Source organism: Ostrea edulis, chromosome 2 (assembly GCF_947568905.1).
Source record: "Ostrea edulis chromosome 2, xbOstEdul1.1, whole genome shotgun sequence".
Taxonomy (NCBI): domain Eukaryota; kingdom Metazoa; phylum Mollusca; class Bivalvia; order Ostreida; family Ostreidae; genus Ostrea; species Ostrea edulis.
The window spans coordinates 62,044,932-62,064,973 of record NC_079165.1 but is presented as its reverse complement, the minus strand read 5'-3'; the positions used below and the strand labels follow the sequence as shown (position 1 = coordinate 62,064,973).

Genomic DNA, 20,042 nt, shown 5'->3' with positions numbered 1-20,042 from the left:
GAAGGGCCTGTAAACAAAAGTCGAAAATATTACAAGTTTACGGACAGACAAACGAACAAAATGTGATTAGAAAAGCTCACTCCAGCTTTCGACTCAGGTGAGTTAAAATGTTGATCTGTGTGATTGATAATTAAAACATGCAGCAGATCCAGCGGAGGAGGACGATAGGGGGTGAAAGGGGCCCCTCTCCCATCCACCTTTTGATTAATGAGTTTCAAAGTTTTATTACTGTTATGCACCCCAAAATGGTTGGACTCCTTGGAAAAATTGGGTTACCTGAAAAAAAATTCAAACACAGCAAATGTGTAGCATTAAGCGTTGCTATTGGGACGCTTAATGACACAACTTGTTGTAATGATACAACTTGTATCATTAACGGTTCGGACTGCATTTGTGGATGTATCATTAAGCGTTGCAATAACACTGCAAGTGGAACGCTTAATGATACAATTGTATCATTAGGGAGATTGTATCATTAACGGTTTATACTATAGACATTTAATGCGATAATTTGTATCATTCAGCGTTGCAACTGAACCCCTGAATGTAGTTTGTATCATTAGGCGTAATTGTTTCATTAGCAGTTTCTAAACAGGATGCAAGTACAACCTATCGTTGTCTGATAAGTTCCTCAGCAATTCTTCTAGGCCGTTCTTTGCATAGTGATTTCAACTACGGACTACGTTTATGTGATCAAGATATAGGGTTCACGATGGGTGTGACCGATGAACAGGGGATGCTTCCTCCTCGTAGACATCGCTGGTATGTCTTTAGGATTCGTGTTTGCCTTTCTCTTAATTGTTTTTAATCTTTTATAGGATTCATGAGATTCATCACTGTTCGCACTTAATTATAAACATGAGAATCGATTCCACCAATCCAGTAATCTAAACTACAGCGTAGTAGGTCAGCAACGGGACTGGTTATTTCCTTGTTTCAAATATATAATACATATATTTGATATTATTGTACAGATATGCAGGAAATATTTTCACCATGAGCTTACATCTCTCTTGGTTGACAATATTTTTATTTTGCCAACATTCTTCTGGAAATGAAAACTGTTTAAAGTAAGAAATCTAATTTCCTACGACAAATGTTTACTTTTGTGTTTTTGATATTAAAGCAATATTTCATGAATGTGTATATGTCAATGTTGTGTAATGAAGACATCCCAGTATTCATATTATTGAAGAAATTGAAACTTCAAAGTTTTGGAATTTTTATCTCCTGTATTATTTGCCATGTTTATATAGAAAATATTTTGACCTCTGTTTTTAAAGGGGAGAAATGAATCCTTTTTTGACATTTTGAATTTTACAATTTCATTCTGCAAATTGATAAACATATCTTTATTTTATTGGAAATTCAAGTAGCTTTTGATATTGATAAAAATTTCAAAATGCATTTAAGTTAGAAAAGGTTTTAAAAATACACATATACTTAAATGTACTGAATTTTTTCTCTCATCTGTATTTTCAGATCCGGAATATCAACGGTATGCTGTGCAGACTACTTTGTGTCTTACGGGCAGTGCGTTCGTAAGTATATTGTTATATTTACATCAATTGTACATTGTTATCGAACTGTTCTTTTAATAAAACTCACATCTTCAACCATTGTGTCCATCCTAGCGTGCCCAGACGGGTCATTTGGTCCAAACTGTATACACACATGTCCCTATCCTACTTACGGACGTCGTTGTTTAATGGGTGAATGTACATGTCCTAAGGAAGCCTGTGATCCAAGGACTGGCTGTAGAGATTGTAAGTATCTCACACATACGGAACCTATAATAAGAAATACAGGTTGTCATTTGAAGCATGCTAATTTCTAAACATGAATTGTGTCGACATGATTGAACGCCTTAACCTTTCGTGATTTATCGATAAGAATCAAAGGATGTGTAGATTGACATGAATAAATTGTAAAAAGAATTAATAATCAAATAGGAATACACATACTGTAAGTTGGTTTAATTCCACGTTGTTAAAATTTCACGATTTGTTACAAGGGTACCAATCGCGATGGTTTTATTTTCACGCTATAGGATTATATACTTTTTAAATTTCGCGCGCTCAGTCTCGGTGATATGTCTACTTTGTCACTGAGATGACCCGCAGTCTACGACTAGTAGTATCAACTGCTGAGTAAAATTCACAAGAAACTTACGTTTTGTGTGGTCATTTAATTATTTCATTTTCATGGTAGCCTTTGGAGAGTTAACATGCCTATTTCAAACTGGGTGAAAAACGGAAAGCTTGCGATAAAACCCCCAAATTCTATGTATCAACACGTACAAAATACAATGCCATGAAAACATATTTAAATCATCTACTTTGAACAATTTAATAAATGAATTAAGATCAATTATCTTCTCATTTATCCTTAGGTGCTAAGTAGGCGCCAATTAAAGGTGTCGGCGACAAGCGTCAAATAACTGTGGTACATGTAATAGCGGCAATGATGCCTGGTATATTGCTCCATACCCAACTTTTGTATCGGGGTCTCACCGATAAATGTCACCCCTCATACAACTTTCCTAAAGACTGGAGTATATTTCACAGTGAACACCATTGGAGCAATGTAGAAATAATACATACACTGTAGATATATTGAGAAGATCACCGTCCCCCATGTTGAGCGCGTGCGAGACGAGTTGGATTTGCTTTTAAGGCAAATCTTTTGATGTTTATATAGCTCACGAAGACAAAGCATTACTTACTATGCTGGAGGAAAAGGGAATTCAAGTGGTGTTCGTCCCCACTGCGTGTACGAACAACCTGCAGCCTCTTGATATTCAGATTAACGGGCGATTTAAAACGCGTTTACATCCGAATTTCAGACATGTTATGCAAATGAAATAAAAACTTCTCTAGAAAAAGGTGTCGACATTGAGGATGTTGAAATCGACTTGCGGTTGTCGAAATAAAACCGACCCACGCTAAATGGCTTGTGAGAGCCATTGATATACTGGGTCAAGACAAGGAAGTAATAACAAGGGCTTTTGATAAGGCCCGTATATTATTCAATGCGACCTGCAGTGTAAAAGCAGTTAAGAGTATACAAGTACATGTATACTAAAATGTCATATTGTGTGTATGCATTCATATGTTAAATGATGTAACTATTCAATACTTTTCCCAAGCTGATCATAGTATCCCGTTCACAAAAATTAAAGTTATCTCTCTTTGTTTTTAATTATAGCCGCATTCAAATATTTTTACTTCATTATTCACTATGGGTTTAATTTCGCGAAGAAAAGATAAATCGTGAACATAGTGAAATTAAAACCATCGTGATTATTTCCCAATCTACAGTATATGAAAGGTGAAGATAACGAACAGCGATCAATCTCATAACTCCTATAAACAATACAAAATAGACAGTTGGGCAAACACGAACCCCTGGACGTACCAGAGGTGGGATAAGGTGCCTAGGAAGAGTAGCATGCCCTGTCGATCGGTCACATCGATCGTGAGCCGTATATCATGATCAGGTAAACGGAGTTATCCGTAGTCAAAATCAGCGTGCCAAGGAATTGGTGGCGTTGTACTACTGTTTTTCGATAATGCACACATAGTAATATGAAAACACATGCAAAATTAGATATATAAAGTGAACATTAAAGGGCACAATCCTTCTGTTTAAGTTTTTCATTAACTAAAACTTTAATCATTGTTTCACTACGTTCCTTTGAAAGAAATCTATCAGGTATTTGTTTCGTAATACCTCTTCATGTTATTAATTTTCATGCATTATAGAAATGTCATTTGCAAACTGATGAATACGTGGACAAAAAAAAAAAACCTCCAGTGTGTGGAAACCAAATTTCATCCATATAGCTCTCAAAATAAAAATAAGTATATATTGAATTACACAGAAAATTAAGGATTATACTTTCAGTTACTTTTATATACTTTTATTTCTTTGCATTCAGTATTTTCCTTTAATATTGGTAGCAACTCAAGTGAAATGACATCACAATGGAAAACGTCTAAAAGCGACACTTGTCGATTTTGGCTGCAAACGGCTTATAGAATGGTAATTGGCGGGCGGGCATCCCTGCAATAGGGTACCTACTTTGTGTAATCAACTCTTCTCACATCTCTAAGTTGATGTTCCTCAAACTATGTACAGTTGTTATGGATACATTGAAGATGTGCATGTGTCTTTTTAAAAGTGATCAAACAATTTTAAAAAATTACATGTAGTTGAACTTCGTCATTTTTAAAGCATTTCTTGAATAGACGGTACCTCTTTTTGTAATCAACTCCTCTTACAGCATTTATTTGACATCCGTCAGACTTTGTACAGCTGTTATGCAAGCATTGAAGATGTACATGCGTCTTTTGGAAGTGATTGGACATTCTTTGAAAAATTTATATGTTTATGATGTAGTTGAACCTTGTCATTTTAAGCATAGTTCCTACTTTGTGTAACCAATCCTTTCACAGCTTTTACTTAACATTTTTCAGACCATGTACATTATAGATGTTATTAAATCATTGAAAATATACATGTGGCATTTTAAAAGTGCTTGCTTGGTTGGTTGGTTTTTGTCTGTGTGTGATCAATTTTAAGTTTTTTATATAATTTTCCAGAATGTTTGTACTGCTGTCTCTATGACAGATAACATATTCTAGAGCAACCCGGCAATTTCTATTCTTGAATCGAGTTTTCAAATACTAAATAAGAAGTGGTCAAAATTATGACATAAGATTGTAAACAATAGAAAATGTAAATATTGATAAATGTCTTTTAGATTTTGAACGTATATTATAAAATGCTGGTGGACTGTTAATCCCCGAGGGTCTCTACAGCCCAGTAGCTAAGTACTTCGTTACTAGCCTGAAAATACGGATGTATATTTAACTGCTGGGATAAAATATAGAAATTCCGAAAACAAACCCCCCAAAAGTTAGGAATTCATTTCAAAACTAAGGATTATCTCCCTCGTTCATAGCTCTTATTCTTGGACGAATTTGGCTTCAGTTTTTGGCACTCTAGTTTTCCTTTTAGCTCTTACAAGTTTATTGTTATTTCGAATTTCAAAAATTTCGGCTTGAGCATCACTGAAGAGACATTATTTGTCGAAATGCGCATCTGGTGCACCAGAATTGGTACCGTATAGGTTTTACGTACATATTAACGGCAAACTAAGAACTCGAACTTCAAACGGGATTATTTCAGCATCTCCTTCGTCAACTCCCGATATTTATGTAGCAAAATCCCATTATCACCTGCATATTGTATTCATATCTCTCAACTGATTCGATGCGCAATAGCTTGTTCTGCGTATAGTCAGTTTTGAAATCGAGGCATGCTACTGACAAACAAGTTGATGGTACAGGGGTTTCAGCAGGCTACTTTAAAGTAAGCATTTCGCAAATTCTATGGTCGTTATAACGGTCTAGTTTGCCACTTAAGCCCATCATTGGGTCAAATGCTGTCTGACGTGTTTCATACCGATTGTTAGACCGTTCTTGGCACACTGATTTTGATTACGTTTAACTCCATTTACCTGATGAAGATATAGGGCTCACAGTGGTTGTGACCAGTCGACAGGGAATGCTTACTCCTCCTAGGCACCTGATCCCACCTCTCAGACGTCTCCAGGAGTCGGTGTTTGCCCAAGTCTCTATTTGTTACATGAATATCCTAAAAGATGAAGATAACGAACAGTGATCATTCTCATAACTCTTATAAGGAATACAAAATAGAGAGTTAGGCAGACACGGGCCCCTGGACACATCAGAGGTGGGATCAGGTGCCTTACAAAAGAAGAACGTGTTAAACCATGTGAAGGAGTGCAGGTACTGAATTTGCCAAATATAACCAATATAAAGCGTCACTGTAAAGAGAAAAACCTATATATGCACATCAAAAGAATAACTTTCCTTGTAAATAATGGGATTCATATGCTTTTAACGTTATTCTGTCAGACTATGAAGATATTTTATTTCATCGAAATTATGAGATTAAACACTGTTGGTTAGCTTCGCCTTTCCTCGTACAAATAGAACAGGTTCATATGTCATGTAATCGTACATAATATTTTAATATAAACAAGAGATGTTTGTAAAACACAATGTTTCACATATACCCCCATGGTGCAAAATTGAAAAGGGTTATACACACACATCATTTAATTGACAGTAGTATCATCAATTCAAAATATTGAGCAAACAATATCTTCCAATGTCAAGAGTTGACCATGTGACCTAAAATCGATAAGGTCATCTACTCCTTATGGTGTACCAAGTTTGGTGTCAATCAAGCAAATAATTCTTACAATATAGCAGATAATATATTATGTCCAGTTCAACCATTAACCTTTAACCATGTGACCTCAAAATCATTAGGGGTCATCTTTTTAACATGTAACAATGCACTAAGTTTGATGTCTGTCAGGCAAATGGTTTTCAAGATATTGAGTGGACATTATATTACTATGTCCAGTTCGACACTTGACCTTTGACCTCAAAATCAATAGGGGTCATCCTCTGAAGATGTACCAGTGTACCAAGTTTGATGTCTGTCAAGCAAATGGTTCTTAAGATATTGAACGGACAGTATATTCCTATGTCCAGTTTGACCCTTGACCGTTGACCATGTGAACTCAAAAGGGATAGTCTTCAACTGAAGACGTACCAGTGTATCAAGTTTGATGTCTATCAAACAAAGGGTTCTGAAGATTCGGAGCTGACGGTATATTCCAATGTCCAGTTTGACCTTTGACCTTTAACCATATGACCTCATAATCAATAGGGGTAATCTTCTCCTGAAGATGTACGAGTGTACCAAGTTTGATGTCTGTCAAGAAAAGGGTTTTCAAGATATTAAACGGATAGTATATTCCTATGTCCAGTTTGACCCTTGACCATGTGACCTCAAAATCAATTGGGGTCATTTTCCACTGAAGATGTACCAGTGGATCAAGTTTGATGTCTATCAAGCAAAGAGTTCTCAATATATTGAGCTGACAGTACATTCCTATGTCCAGTTTGACCCTTGACCATGTGACATCAAAATTAAAAGGGGTCATCTCCAACTGAGGATGTACCAGTGTATCAAGTTTGATGTCTATCAAGCAAAGGGTTCTCCAGATATTAAGCTGACAGTATATTTCTATGTCCAGTTTGACCTTTGACCATGTGACCTCAAAATCAATTGGAGTCATCTTCTTCTAAAGATATACCAGTGTACCAAGTTTGATGTCTGTCATGCAAAGAGTTATCAAGATATTGAACGGACAGTATATTCTAATGTCCAGTTTGACCCTTGCCCTTTAAACATCTGACCTCAAAATCAATAGGGGTCATCTTCTCCTGACGATGTACTAGTGTACCAAGTTTGATGGCTGTCAAGCAAAAGGTTCTAATGATATTGAACGGACAGTATATTCCTATGTCCAGTTTGACCTTTGACCATGTGACCTCAAAATCAATAGGGGTTATCTTCTTCTGAAAATGTACTGGTGTACCAAGTTTGATGTCTGTCAAGCAAAGCGTTCTCTAGACATTGAGTGTCCAGTATATTCCTATGTCCAGTTTGACCTTTGACCATATGACCTCAAAATCTATTGGGGTTATCTACTCCTTAGGATGTACCAAGCAAAGGGTTTTCAAGATATTGAGCGGACATCATCTTCGTATGTCCGGAATAGATTGACCACTGACCTTTTGACCTGAGAAACAATAGAGGTCCTCTTCTACACATAACCAACCCTTATATGAAATATCATTATCATCAAGTGAATGGTTCTCAAGATATTGAGCGGACAACATGTGGTCTACCGACCGACCGACAGGAGCAAACCAATATGCCCCTCTTCTCTAATAATTATCCATCGGCCAAACTGCAGGGGTTTTTTTTACATTTAGAAACTTTGATAACTCTAATGAACACAACTTACGTTTCCGAACTCCATATAAACTATTTTAAAAATCACAATAAATTTCAGGTTATGCTACAGATAGAAAACATCTATTTTTTGGAATTTTTAAAATAGGTGTATTGAATTTAAAAAAAAAAAAAACAACAACAAGAAAACATTAGTTTGAAGAAATTAATGTTAGAAGAAATGCAATTTGACGAATGACCATTTTATCTAAAAAAAAAAAAAAAAATACACCATTCCATGTATTTTAACTTAATATAAAGGGAGGGGGTAATGCTACGTGTCCCGGTAATCTCGCATTTGTTCGTGAGACTAGTTCATTTTCTTACCAATGACGCACAAGTCATTAAAGCGCGAGAACTCTTACGAGGTTGTAATAAAAAGTATTGGTATACTAGATTATATATCTAGTATATATCTATTATATATCTAGAACTAGTGGTTATATGTTAGAATTATGAAATGCAATCCTCTAAAACGAAAGATTTTTATATTCACACTGACAAAAATTTGTACCATGGTATTATAAATCAAATATCCTTTAATTTCGTCAACAGCATCAATCAAACAGTTGCCCTCAGATATTGCATCTTTTACAACGACGAATATTCCAAAGTCAAAAAACGAATCTACTTCTGGACAACAAAGTATCAATAATTCAAAACATCCTGAAGAAAATGGAAACAGTCCTGAAGAGATTAAAAACGGTTCAGGGGATAAAACCGGTTCAGCGGCTGTCATCGCCGTCATATCAGTTATCGGTGTTCTTGTCATCAGTTTGCTTGTAACAATTATAATCTTCCAACTCAGAAGGAAAATACATTTGCGTCTACAGAAATCACCAAATCGAGGCTCTAATGTGACCAGTCAACGACACGTTGACACTTACTGTGAAATTGACGACAATGAGGCGACAGAGGACGCCTGTAACACGTGGAGTGAATCTGAAATTTACGAACAGATCGATCAATCAAAGAAGGATGGTACTAAATATACAGTTCTACCGCCCCGTGAAGGCGCCTCAAAGAAGGAGAGGGCAATAATGTCTACTCTTTCTATGCAGAAAATACTGGAGGCAGACGATGATGAAGACACATGTAAAACCGAAGTGCAGATGAGAAAAGGCAAGAGCAATGTTCAAGTTCCTCTAAACAGAACGGACAAAACTTCCACTCAAGTCAGTGGGTATATCGACATGAATAAAGAAAAAGAACTAGAGGATTACGTTCACATGGCCGCAGAAGAACGAGTATCTGACAAAGGTTCACTGAGCAAAGACTGATAAAGTAATCTGGGGATCATGAAAAAGTGGTAGATCGAAAGAAAAACATACATATAAAAACAATGTATTTCAATAACTTTATTGACAGATATTGGAATGTACATTTTCTGTAGTTCATTTACTGAAAGAAAGGGATGCGATATGAAACAATTTAATTTGAAATATCATGAAAAAGGGAAGATAACGAACAGAGATCAATCTCAGAAACTTTGTTGCAAAGTTTTAAGAGTAGGGCAAACACGATCCTTGGACATACCAGAGGTGGGATCAGGTACCTATGAGGAGTAACATCCTCTGTCGACCGGTCACATCTGCCATGAGCCATATATATTGATCGGGTAAAGAGAATAATCCGTAGTCAAAATCAGTGTAAAGAACGATCTAACAATTGGTGTGACACATGTCAGACAGCATTTGACCTTGGTTATTATACTGGGGACCAAACAATGTATTTCAATAACTTTCTAGACATGTATCAGGATTCACATTGTCTACAATTCATTCCCTGAAAGAAAGTGATGTTGTTTAATACTTATGATGAAGATAGTAATCCAGTTGACTTTTCAGTTAACAATTGCACATTATGAATATATGTATTTGATTATTTATTTCCTCAGTTCACAGTATTCATTGGCGATTGAACAAATGATACTCATATAAAGTAAATGTTAATAAATATCAATAAATAAATAAATACACTGATCGATTAACCCACTTATCCAAATATAAATGTGTGTTATTACCATCACTTAGCGTACATTTGTTGGCGTCAGTGTTTCAAAACAAATGCATTCAAAATATTTTCCAGACTGCTTGAATTCCCAACAGGTCACCAAATTCAAATGTTAACGTTCTACGTTATCATGGTTCTGTATCAACATTCCGATATGACTCCGTGTTAGAAGTGATCCTCAATACCCCTGGCTTGTCGTAAGTGACGACTAAGTGGGATGGTCCTTCGATAAAGACAGCAAAAACCGAGGTCTTGTGTCACAGCAGGTGTGACGCAATACAGATCCCTCCTTGCTCAACGACCGTAAGTGCCGATCATAGGCCTAAATTTGCAGCCCATCACCGGCATTAGAGACGCTCCCGATCTCGAGCGGGACCTTAAACAATATACAACCAATCAATGTGGCTATCATAGCTGTTGATTGAATTCTTCTCGAGAACAACTGCATTCGTAATCATTCCATCAGTTACAAATTTTCTTCTGTAGTTCCGCAGAGACTTTTCATTGACCGATATGCGAAGATACATGGTAATTCCTTTGTATCATCTAAGCATAGCCTGCAGGGCTTATAACAATGCACCAATGTTTTATTTTTTAGATGTTCAAGACGATACAAATATGTATTTTCAGCCCCGTCCTAGTAGAGGTATCCATGCTTAATATACTACTTAATTCAACTACACTAGCGCAACAGGTAATGTTAATTTAGGTCAATCATTAATGGTGTATGGATTATAATAGCGTCATGAGTGCTTGAGGACAGATTGAAATCATTGCAAGAGGCTATTTATGTTGATAATTTTCATACCTTTTTCTTTGTGTAAATACATGGATATATTAAGATGGTCAAAATTACTCATAACCATGCATTCAGTGGATAATACTTAATGTCTATAGCTTTCATTTTTTTCAAATAATTGGTTTGAAAATCATACTGTAAATATATAGTAAGGGTTTTCATGGATATACATGGTCATAATTATTGACAAGCATGCACATACCTGCTTGTAATTAATCATAAACATGTCGATTGAACGATTCAGTTGGACTTAAATGAATGAAATAAAAAGTATCACTTGGGAGATGATGGGCGTTTAGGAAATATACCTAATGGTTTCCGTTACAATTAGCACTAATTAACATTAATTACACATATATTTGTACACACATAGATAGTTTGTGTATTTACTTCATGGCAAGGTGGAATCCGTACATTGTTTGCTATGTTACACTTATAAATGTTGTAAGCTCATGTATTTAACTTCCCACTTTCTTGAAGTTATTTATATAATACTCAAACTATTCACGTCTCCATATAAGTGAAATATTCTCCAGAGGGACGTTAAACAACATACAATCAACTCAAACTATTGTTGATTCATAAGCAAATACATTACCAAGAGAGGAGTTACTCCATTTAGGGTTATCATATGTTATTCTGAATTGGAGCATCTAGTTTTGGACTGTGTAGGTCAAGGACTTTTCCACTGTTTAAGTCCGTTCTGGGTTAAGGATGGCGGATAAAGAGCGTACCCAGTGTATGAAAGGTGAAGATAACGAACAGTGATTAATCTCGTAACTCCTATCAGGAATACAAAATAGAGAATTGGGCAAATACAGACCCCTGGACTTACCAGAGGTGGGATTAGGTGCCTAGGAGGATTAAGCATCCACTGTCGACCAGTCACACCCGCCGTGTGAGCCCTATGTCTTGATCAGGTAAACGGAGTTATCGGTAGTCAAAATCAGTGTGCCAAGAACGGCCTAACCATCGGTATATTGGCAAACTAGATCATTATAATGACCATATAATTTGCGAAATGCTTACTTTCAACGAGACTGTTGAAACCCCTGTAACATCAACTTGTTGGTCATCAACTTGTATGTATTGGATCAACTTACTGTATTGTTGTATCTAGTTCGGACTGTTCATACTGTGGTGGCATGATAGAAAGCTTCACAACACGCGATTATGAATCCCTGTTCACCATGATCAGTGCAGTAGCCAATCAAAATGCTGATTACAATAGAGATTGGTAAATAGTCCATTCATAAACAGTTAATTGTGACATATTGTTACACTCCCTGTTATGATGTGTGTCATTTTATAAAATGAGTACCAGCACAAGTATTGGTTTTAAGAAAATGTGGAAAAAATCATTGAAAGAATTAATTTGAGATGATAGAAAATTTACTGGATTTGGCGTAAATGTTTTGTTCCACACTAAAGACATTGATTAACGTTAGTGTTACGGACATGACAATCATAACGCTTAAAGCTATTCTAGTGTGAAGACCTGTTTAGAATTTGCCTTTTGCAAGTTGCATTGTCATTCAAATTGGTTTTCATTTTCTCTCCGTTTTTTTTTTTTTTTTTTTGTATGCGAAATTGTGATAAAATGTATATTGGTATAAATTATGGTAAATTGTGGATGATTGTATATTTATGTGTCACTTGCGATTTATGTGCCTGTTCTACATGGATATATCAAACAGAGCAACGCATGATGTGAATCCACATGAGATAAAATACATGCATTAAAATATTTCAGTGCAGTTTCTGTTTCAAACTTACACTGTAAGCATTTAGTTTCAAAACACATTTTAAATCTGTTGTACTCAATTTCTGCTTTGTATATCAACATTTCGTCAGGGTTACCTATCACTTTTACACAAAAGCTAATAAAAACCGTAATTATGGGAGCTGGATTTTGGTGCTGTTCTGTGAATGCATATAAAATGAAATTAAATGTACTAGATGTACATGTATCTACACAACATGTAAACGAAATATTCCCTTATAAAAGTTAAACTCATTTCGGTGAGAACAGTAGTTTACGTATTGGTTAAACTGATTTAACATGGGAACTGATCGTAATTGTTGCTGTACATGATAAATACAAATATCACTATGGTTGTTTTTACTGACACCATCATGTCTGATCCTGTGCAACAATAAAGCTTTGATCATGAGTGCACACTATCGAGGTCCTGTTTCGGATACATTAGATTGCCTTTCAATTCCAACTTTATTAAAAAAAATTATTTGAAATCAGGAGATGCCTGACCTGTATATGTATGAAAGAGCTTTACCTAAAGGGAAATGATGTAAGATAAGTATGTCTCCAAATTCTATTTTAGGAATATAATCCTGTATCATTGAAAAGAGCAAAGGTAACTCTTGCATGCGGTATAGTAACTGTTGCGAAAATTCACTTCCTCATTTTTCTTCAAACGATATTATTAAAATATCATCCTTGATTAACTGTCTCCCAAAGCAAGCATGTTTTCAACGGCTCTGATGCTTTTGTGGATAACAAAACTTTTAATTTCTCAACAGTCATCTGTAGAAGAGAATTGCTTAAAGTAAGATATTTATAATACGTTATTTTTAGCATGACAATATGTGGTAATACAAAAATACAGGTAGTTTGTAGATAGTATATGAGCTCATTTGTTGAACATTTAACCATTTGTCGTGATCATGAAACATCGAAGAAATTTGCAGTTGATTTACATATTTGTAGAACTGGTCAAGGAACATCCTGTTGTGCGGACTATTACAACCTTGCGGGAAAATGTGTTCGTAAGTATATTGTGTTTTATTTAAACATATCATAATTTACTACATGTAGTAACACCGCGGAAACTGAACCAGAGGTTTATGAAATCATTGATCAGTCTAAAAAGGACGTAACAAAATATGCAGCTTTGCCGTCCAGAAATAGTGTCTCTAAGTATAGAAGTAAAACACCATCCACTTTCTCACTACAAAAGATACTGGAATGTAATGAAGAGGATAAAAGGAGAGGGGTACAGATGAGAAAAGACAAAACAGATGTGCAAATTTCACAAAAAAGACTCGGTAAAACCTCTGCACAAGTCAGTGGGTATATTGAGATGGATAAGAGGATACAGGAGGATTACGTCTCCATGGATGGCGATAGCCTCGTCAGCGCCATCGCTGTATCTAGCGAAAATGTTGAAATTGACAAACCATTTAATGGTAATGGAGAGTCAAATGCATAAGAATATGAGCTTTTAAAAAAAAACCTCCAAATATGAATTATGTTGGGTGTATCTGAATAAATTTCAAATAAGTATCTTGGAAATTAATATATTTGTCCAATCCAACGAGTTTGTTTTTGGTTTTCGATAGAATAGTAATATAAAATTACAATACAAAAACATTGATTATTTGTTATAACTAATTCTTCTGAAAATTAAAATACTTTTCTTAACCCGATTATTAAGCCCCAAACTATTTCCGTCCGTGTAATATTCTTGTCAAATGTATTGGAAAATGATTATTAGAAGTATTTTTCTAGTAAACAGAGGAAGTAAATCAAAATATGAGTACATTTCCCTCTAAATAAATCAAATTAAATTGATAACTCTCATCCATGGGGAAACAATCTATATGCATGTACATGTATCAATGAGCAATCGACAGGTGAACTCAGAAATATTTGATTTTTGATCAGCCATAAAAATACTTGTTGAACATTTTGATTATATGCACAAGTACTCTGAAGTTGATGGTAAAAAGTGCTAGAGTTCTTCATCGAAAGCGCATATTCAAATTCTGAATCAATTCTTGATACAAGAAATTTAAAGTCTGCCACCCAATCGAAACAAGACCACACAAAATGTCTCATATCCCAGTACTGCTTTGGTGGTTATTATCATTTCAGTACTTGTTGTCATTGTCGTCTGGTTTCTCGTTGTAGTTGTACATGTAGTCTTTCAGTTGAGAGAAGAATCAAATTACAATTTGATCAACAGTTGAAAAGAGGTTCTATTGCATCGTCCCAGCGACAGGTACATGTAAATACATACTGTGAAATAGAAGACAGCGAGATGTTCAGAAACCGAACCGAACCAGAAGTTTAAAAATTCATTGATCAGTGTAGAAATGAAACAATAGAATATTATAAAGATTTACAGTATCGAAATAGTGTCTATAGGCATAGAAGTAAAACATCATGCACTTTCTCACTGCAAAAGATACTGGAATGTAATGAAGAGGATTAAAAAATAGAAGTACAGATGAGAAAAGACAAAATACATTTGAAAATTGCACAAAAGACTAAGTAAAACTTCTACACAAGTTTGTGTGTATATTAACATTGTTACGATACACAGAAGGAGGTAGTGTATCCATGGATGCGTAGAGTGAACATGTTGATATTGAATTAAATGTATGCCAGTATAATTTTTAACCAAACATGAATTCTTTTTGGTGTATCACTACAAAATCTTAATAAATATAACAGAAATTGATTTGTTCAATCCAACGAGGTTTCTTTTTATGATAGAAAAGTAATATAAAATTACAAAATTAAGGACAGTTTTTATTTCTTATACCTGCTTGTTCTAAATTTAAAATATTTAGTTTATCAAAATTTACTCTTTAGCACACATATTTTTGTCTGTGCCGGAAAATAATTGATATCAAATAATTATATATGTTTTAATGTTATGCACTTATCCTAGCCTGATTGTTAAGCACCAAACAATTTCCTTATCGTATGATATTGCGAATTTCATTAACAGAAGTACTTTTGTAGTTCATAGAGGAAGTAATCAAAATATAATAAGTATATTCCTCTCTCAATAAATCAAATTAAATTATGAAATCTCATCCATTGGGAAGCAATCGAAAAGTGAACGAGTCGGTGTTTGATCAACCATAAAAATACCCGTTTTACTATCTTGATTATATGCACAAGTACTCTGAAGTTGATGGTAAAAAGTGCTAGAGTTCCTCACTGACAGCACATATGTAATCTATAGATATTATGTCACCCAACAGTGTGTTTGAATTGATATGGACACAGACCATGTTTCTTAATTAGTTGCCATTTAAAGTTATTTTCAAAAGCTTCTACAAGAGAAGAGATCTCTTGTTGTGGCCTTCAACTCGACATTCAGAGACATCAAAGACATTCTATCTATTAACAACATTCTTTTTCATTCATATATCGACTATTTAACAGAGAACGTCAGCTTTAATGCATATCTTGTGACTTTCCTTTACCTCATCGTCACATCCGTTCTAAATATACTGATGTTTTGTCCATACGCATTCGATATGGAAGTGACGTCATGTACGGTAAATTCAATTTTCTTTCTTTTATAACCCTGGAGAAGGCCAACATTAGAAGTTTAACAACTACTTTATATACATGTATGTGATGAATCAATCTTTTAAAAACTGAATTGTAATGCCTTGGGATAGCTTTAGCATACAGTAAAGCACTGGCTGATCACAACCTACGTGATCCCTATGTATTGATCAGGTAAACGGAGTAATCTGTAGTCAAAATAAATATGTAAAGAACGGTCTAAAAATTGTATGATAGGCGGGTGTGACCGGTAGACAGGCGATGCGTACTCCTCCTAGGCACCTGATCCCACTTCTGGTGTGTCCTGGGGTCTGTGTTTGCCCAAACTCTCTATTTTGTATTGCTTATAGGAGTTATGAGATTGATCACTGTTCGTTATCTTCACCTTTCATCAGACGAATCTGTCTCTTATCTTACAAATGTGAATGATGCACTGGAATATGACAAATCTCATGACTATCATTATCAAATCCAAGGCCAACTGTTCTGTTCAGATAGAAAGGAATGTATTTTTCGTAGTTTATACTTTAAAATATATGAAGACAATTAACGTACACAGAAACAACTCTTTCACAGAATTTATACTCCAGAAATTAGAAAAATTGCAATTTCAAGAAATGTCTTAGATACAAGAACAACTACATGCTATTACAAGAAGTCAAGTTTGCTACATTTTATAAATCTAAATCTAACAATTGTTTGAAAATTGTCTATTTCAGATTGTCCGTTGGGTTACTATGGACCAGAATGTATCTACCAGTGCCCTTATCCATCATTTGGTCGTCGTTGTTTGGACGGAGTCTGTAACTGTTCACGAGAGTTCTGTAATATCTCTACAGGGTGTATATCAGGTAATGAAAAATACAAGTTGTGCAAACAATCAAAATAGTGGATATATTTTTGTTGGTCAGTTTTTAATAGAACTTCCATGGCATTCTGTGATGTAGACCCTGGTGAACTGAAAGTACACATCTTTAACAAAAATCCATTTATAATGAGCACTTACCGTCCTTATAGATTTAGCACTCTTTCTAATTGAATTAAACACATGGGAAATATTTTCAATGAGACAAATCAATAACTCACTTTGCAAAACACATTAAATACCAATCGAGACGTGCATGCAGTGAAGAATCGTATATATGATTTATGAAGGTATTTCTCGTTTTGTATACTAATTAAGGTGATTTTAATTGTATTCTGTACACGTTCCATACATTTAGAAACCAATTAATTTCCTCCTTCCTCGTTGATTATTAATATATATAAAGTACAGAAATAGCAATGAACTCTTAAATAACCATAACTGACCTAAGTGAAGAAATAATAAATATAAAGCACAGAAAATTTCCCTTTATTTGGATACCCACTTCCGCCCCTACCCGGGGTTGAACTCACGACCTGCAGAACGAAATCTTCTAGCAGCATGTAACCAGCGCGCTAGACCGTTCGACCATCTAGGCAAGTCAATGGTCTAGACTTGCCTAGATGGTCGAGCGGTCTAGCACGCTGGTTACATGCTGCTAGGAGATTTGGTTCCACAGGTCGTGAGTTCAACCCCAGGTAGGGGCGGAAGTGGGTATCCAAATAAAGTGAAATTTTCTGTGTTATATATATATATATATATATATATATATATATATATATATATATACATATTTATTTATTTATTTTTATTAGAAGTTGATTCGGCACAGTTGTAAATAAATATTGAAAATCAGAATGAAACATTCCATAAAAAACAATCATTTACTGCTAGCGCTTTCTCCATATCTACATGGTTCATCAGGCAGTTCAAATATGTATACAAAAATTGTTTAGTTAAGTCTTTGTTATGACGTCAATTAAACGAGTCCTTTATGACGTCATAATAACGTTAACCGGTAGCGTTTGGTAATTGTCTATTTTGTAAAAATATTATGCTAAATTGTAGTTCAATTATTCAAATAATTATTTTCTATTAAGGCTTGGATTGAAAAGTTTAATAAAATAGTCCTCTTTGGCTTTGCGAGTTATTTCATTTTCAGTCCACATTTTAAAGAACGGGAACACTTTAAATTTCAATTTCAATCCAAGCCTCAATAGAAAATAATTATTTGAATAATTGAACTACAATTTAGCATAATATTTTTACAAAATAGACAATTACCAAACGCTACCGGTTAACGTTATTATGATGTCATAAAGGACTCGTTTAATTGACGTCATAACAAAGACGTTACTAAAAAAAATTGTATACATATTTGAACTGCCTGATGAACCATGTAGACATGGAGAAAGCGCTAGCAGTAAATGATTGTTTTTTATGGAATGTGTCATTCTGATTTTCAATATATATATATATATATATATATATATATATATATATATATATATATATATATAATACACAGCACCAGTCTGGGCAAAGCTATTTCTTGCTCATGGATCATCTCATACACCCACAATGACTGTAAACATTACAAGTCTACATTGCAAGTGGTAATCATAGAAGCTGAGGTATGGTATATTCCTGTCCACATAGATAAAACCACATTCTCCCTATCCCTCTCTCTTTTGTATACACACAGAACATTAAAAAAATTATGTGTAGATCAAAATGTCAGGAGCTTCGCCCTGGAGATTTTTAGCAAAGGTGACGCAGTCTGGAATAAGCTAGGAGAGAGATTTCTTTGAATGGGGAAACACATTTACTTTGAACAAATGATATGGAAAATGTGGCAGAAAAACATTTTAAGGATATGAGCCCATTATCACATTACGATTATATATCCTACATATACTACACACGTAATTTAATTACAGTTGGGCCTCCGTGGCCAAGTGGCTAGATCACCGCGCTCAAAAATCACGCGGCCTCTCACCTCTGTCGGCGAGGGTTCGAATCCAGCTCTCGCCGGTAAGTGAGAAAGTTTCCCAGTTTACTTTCGGAAGGTCGGTGGTCTCTTCCCAGGTACATTGTATCTGGGTTCTCTCTTCCACCAATACAAACTGGGCTCCAACAGATAACTGAAAAATTGTTGAGTGTGGCGAAAAACATCAATCAATCAATAATTACAATTTAAAGTACTTTAATAACACATTTATTATCCTTTTGCAGTTGAGGCTAAAGATTCTACAATTTTGACCACGCAATTAGGAAACTCTTTTCAACCCAGAGGTGATAGTAATGGCAAGGACAGCACAATTAATGAGGATTCTGGTATTCTGCTTACTAACTTTCCAACCACTGATTTTACCAAAGGCAGAAGAGAGGACCTCAGGAACTCTGATCGTGACAAAAAATCCGAAGACGGTTTTTATCAAAAGCCAAGGAAACACAGACATACAAACTATGTGTCAGTCATTCTGGTTACATTCTTCGGAACCTCGGTGTCAGTTCTGTTGATTGTTGCCGTGGGATACCAGATTTGGTCCAAAATGTACAGAAATCGTGAACAAAAACCAAGACATTTGTCCGTTACTTCTGACCCAGAGCAAAGAGGAATATACAATGAAATCAGCAATGTAATGAACAACTAACCAACCAGTGTCTTTTAAAGTACATGTTTAAGAATAGTCAATAGAACGGAAGGAACTAAACTACAGAAGTAAATATTCCGTCACGATGTATTCTGAGGTAGTGAGCAGCACTTCATGATATGTTGAATATATTTAGGATCATAGGATACTCTTGTCAATATTAGTTTAATAAAAGATAATTATAATTCCTGAAATATGTCTTGTTTGTATCATATAAAGCATATCCTATGAGGCATGAAAGGTGAAAATAACGAACAGTGATCAATCTCATAACTCCTATAAGGAATGCAAAATAATGACCTGGGCAAACACGAACCCCTGGATATACCACATGTAGGATGAGGTGCCTAGGAGGAGTACGCATTCCCTGCCGACTGCTCACACCCGCCATGAGCCCTATATCTTGATCATCTGTAGTCAAAATCAATATGCCAAGAACGGCCTAAGAATCAATATGAAATACGTTAGACAGCA

General features: G+C 35.1%; 2 protein-coding genes across 3 annotated transcripts in view; both read left to right on the top strand.

Annotated features, from left to right (window-relative positions):
* LOC125648752 (uncharacterized) overlaps positions 1–19,765 on the top strand; it is a 232,079-nt gene extending 212,314 nt beyond the window's left edge. The window contains exons 1-4 of one of the 2 annotated variants that reach the window (XM_056154724.1): positions 10,015–13,284; positions 13,446–13,504; positions 16,766–16,897; positions 19,147–19,765. In XM_056154724.1, coding sequence (XP_056010699.1) covers positions 13,202–13,284; positions 13,446–13,504; positions 16,766–16,897; positions 19,147–19,568 — 696 coding nt within the window. In that variant the 5' untranslated portion in view covers positions 10,015–13,201 and the 3' untranslated portion in view covers positions 19,569–19,765. Of the gene's footprint in view, positions 1–10,014; positions 13,285–13,445; positions 13,505–16,765; positions 16,898–19,146 lie in introns of those variants that run through there. The other variant, XR_008800109.1, reaches the window with a different exon arrangement.
* Positions 979–9,288, top strand: LOC125648753 (uncharacterized). Its single transcript, XM_048875754.2, has 4 exons — positions 979–1,070; positions 1,483–1,541; positions 1,635–1,766; positions 8,461–9,288. Exons 1-4 carry the CDS (start codon positions 997–999, stop codon positions 9,183–9,185), a joined length of 990 nt encoding a protein of 329 aa, XP_048731711.1. The 5' UTR covers positions 979–996; the 3' UTR covers positions 9,186–9,288.
* Positions 19,766–20,042: the final 277 nt, after the last annotated feature.

Bases quoted from the DNA above. Each gene is read 5' to 3' on its own strand.
- LOC125648753 (XM_048875754.2), top strand. From the start codon at position 997: ATGAGCTTACATCTCTCTTGGTTGACAATATTTTTATTTTGCCAACAT. The intron at 1,071-1,482 runs GTAAGAAATCTA...CTGTATTTTCAG, and splicing joins GGAAATGAAAACTGTTTAAA to ATCCGGAATATCAACGGTAT. The intron at 1,767-8,460 runs GTAAGTATCTCA...TTTCGTCAACAG, and splicing joins AAGGACTGGCTGTAGAGATT to CATCAATCAAACAGTTGCCC.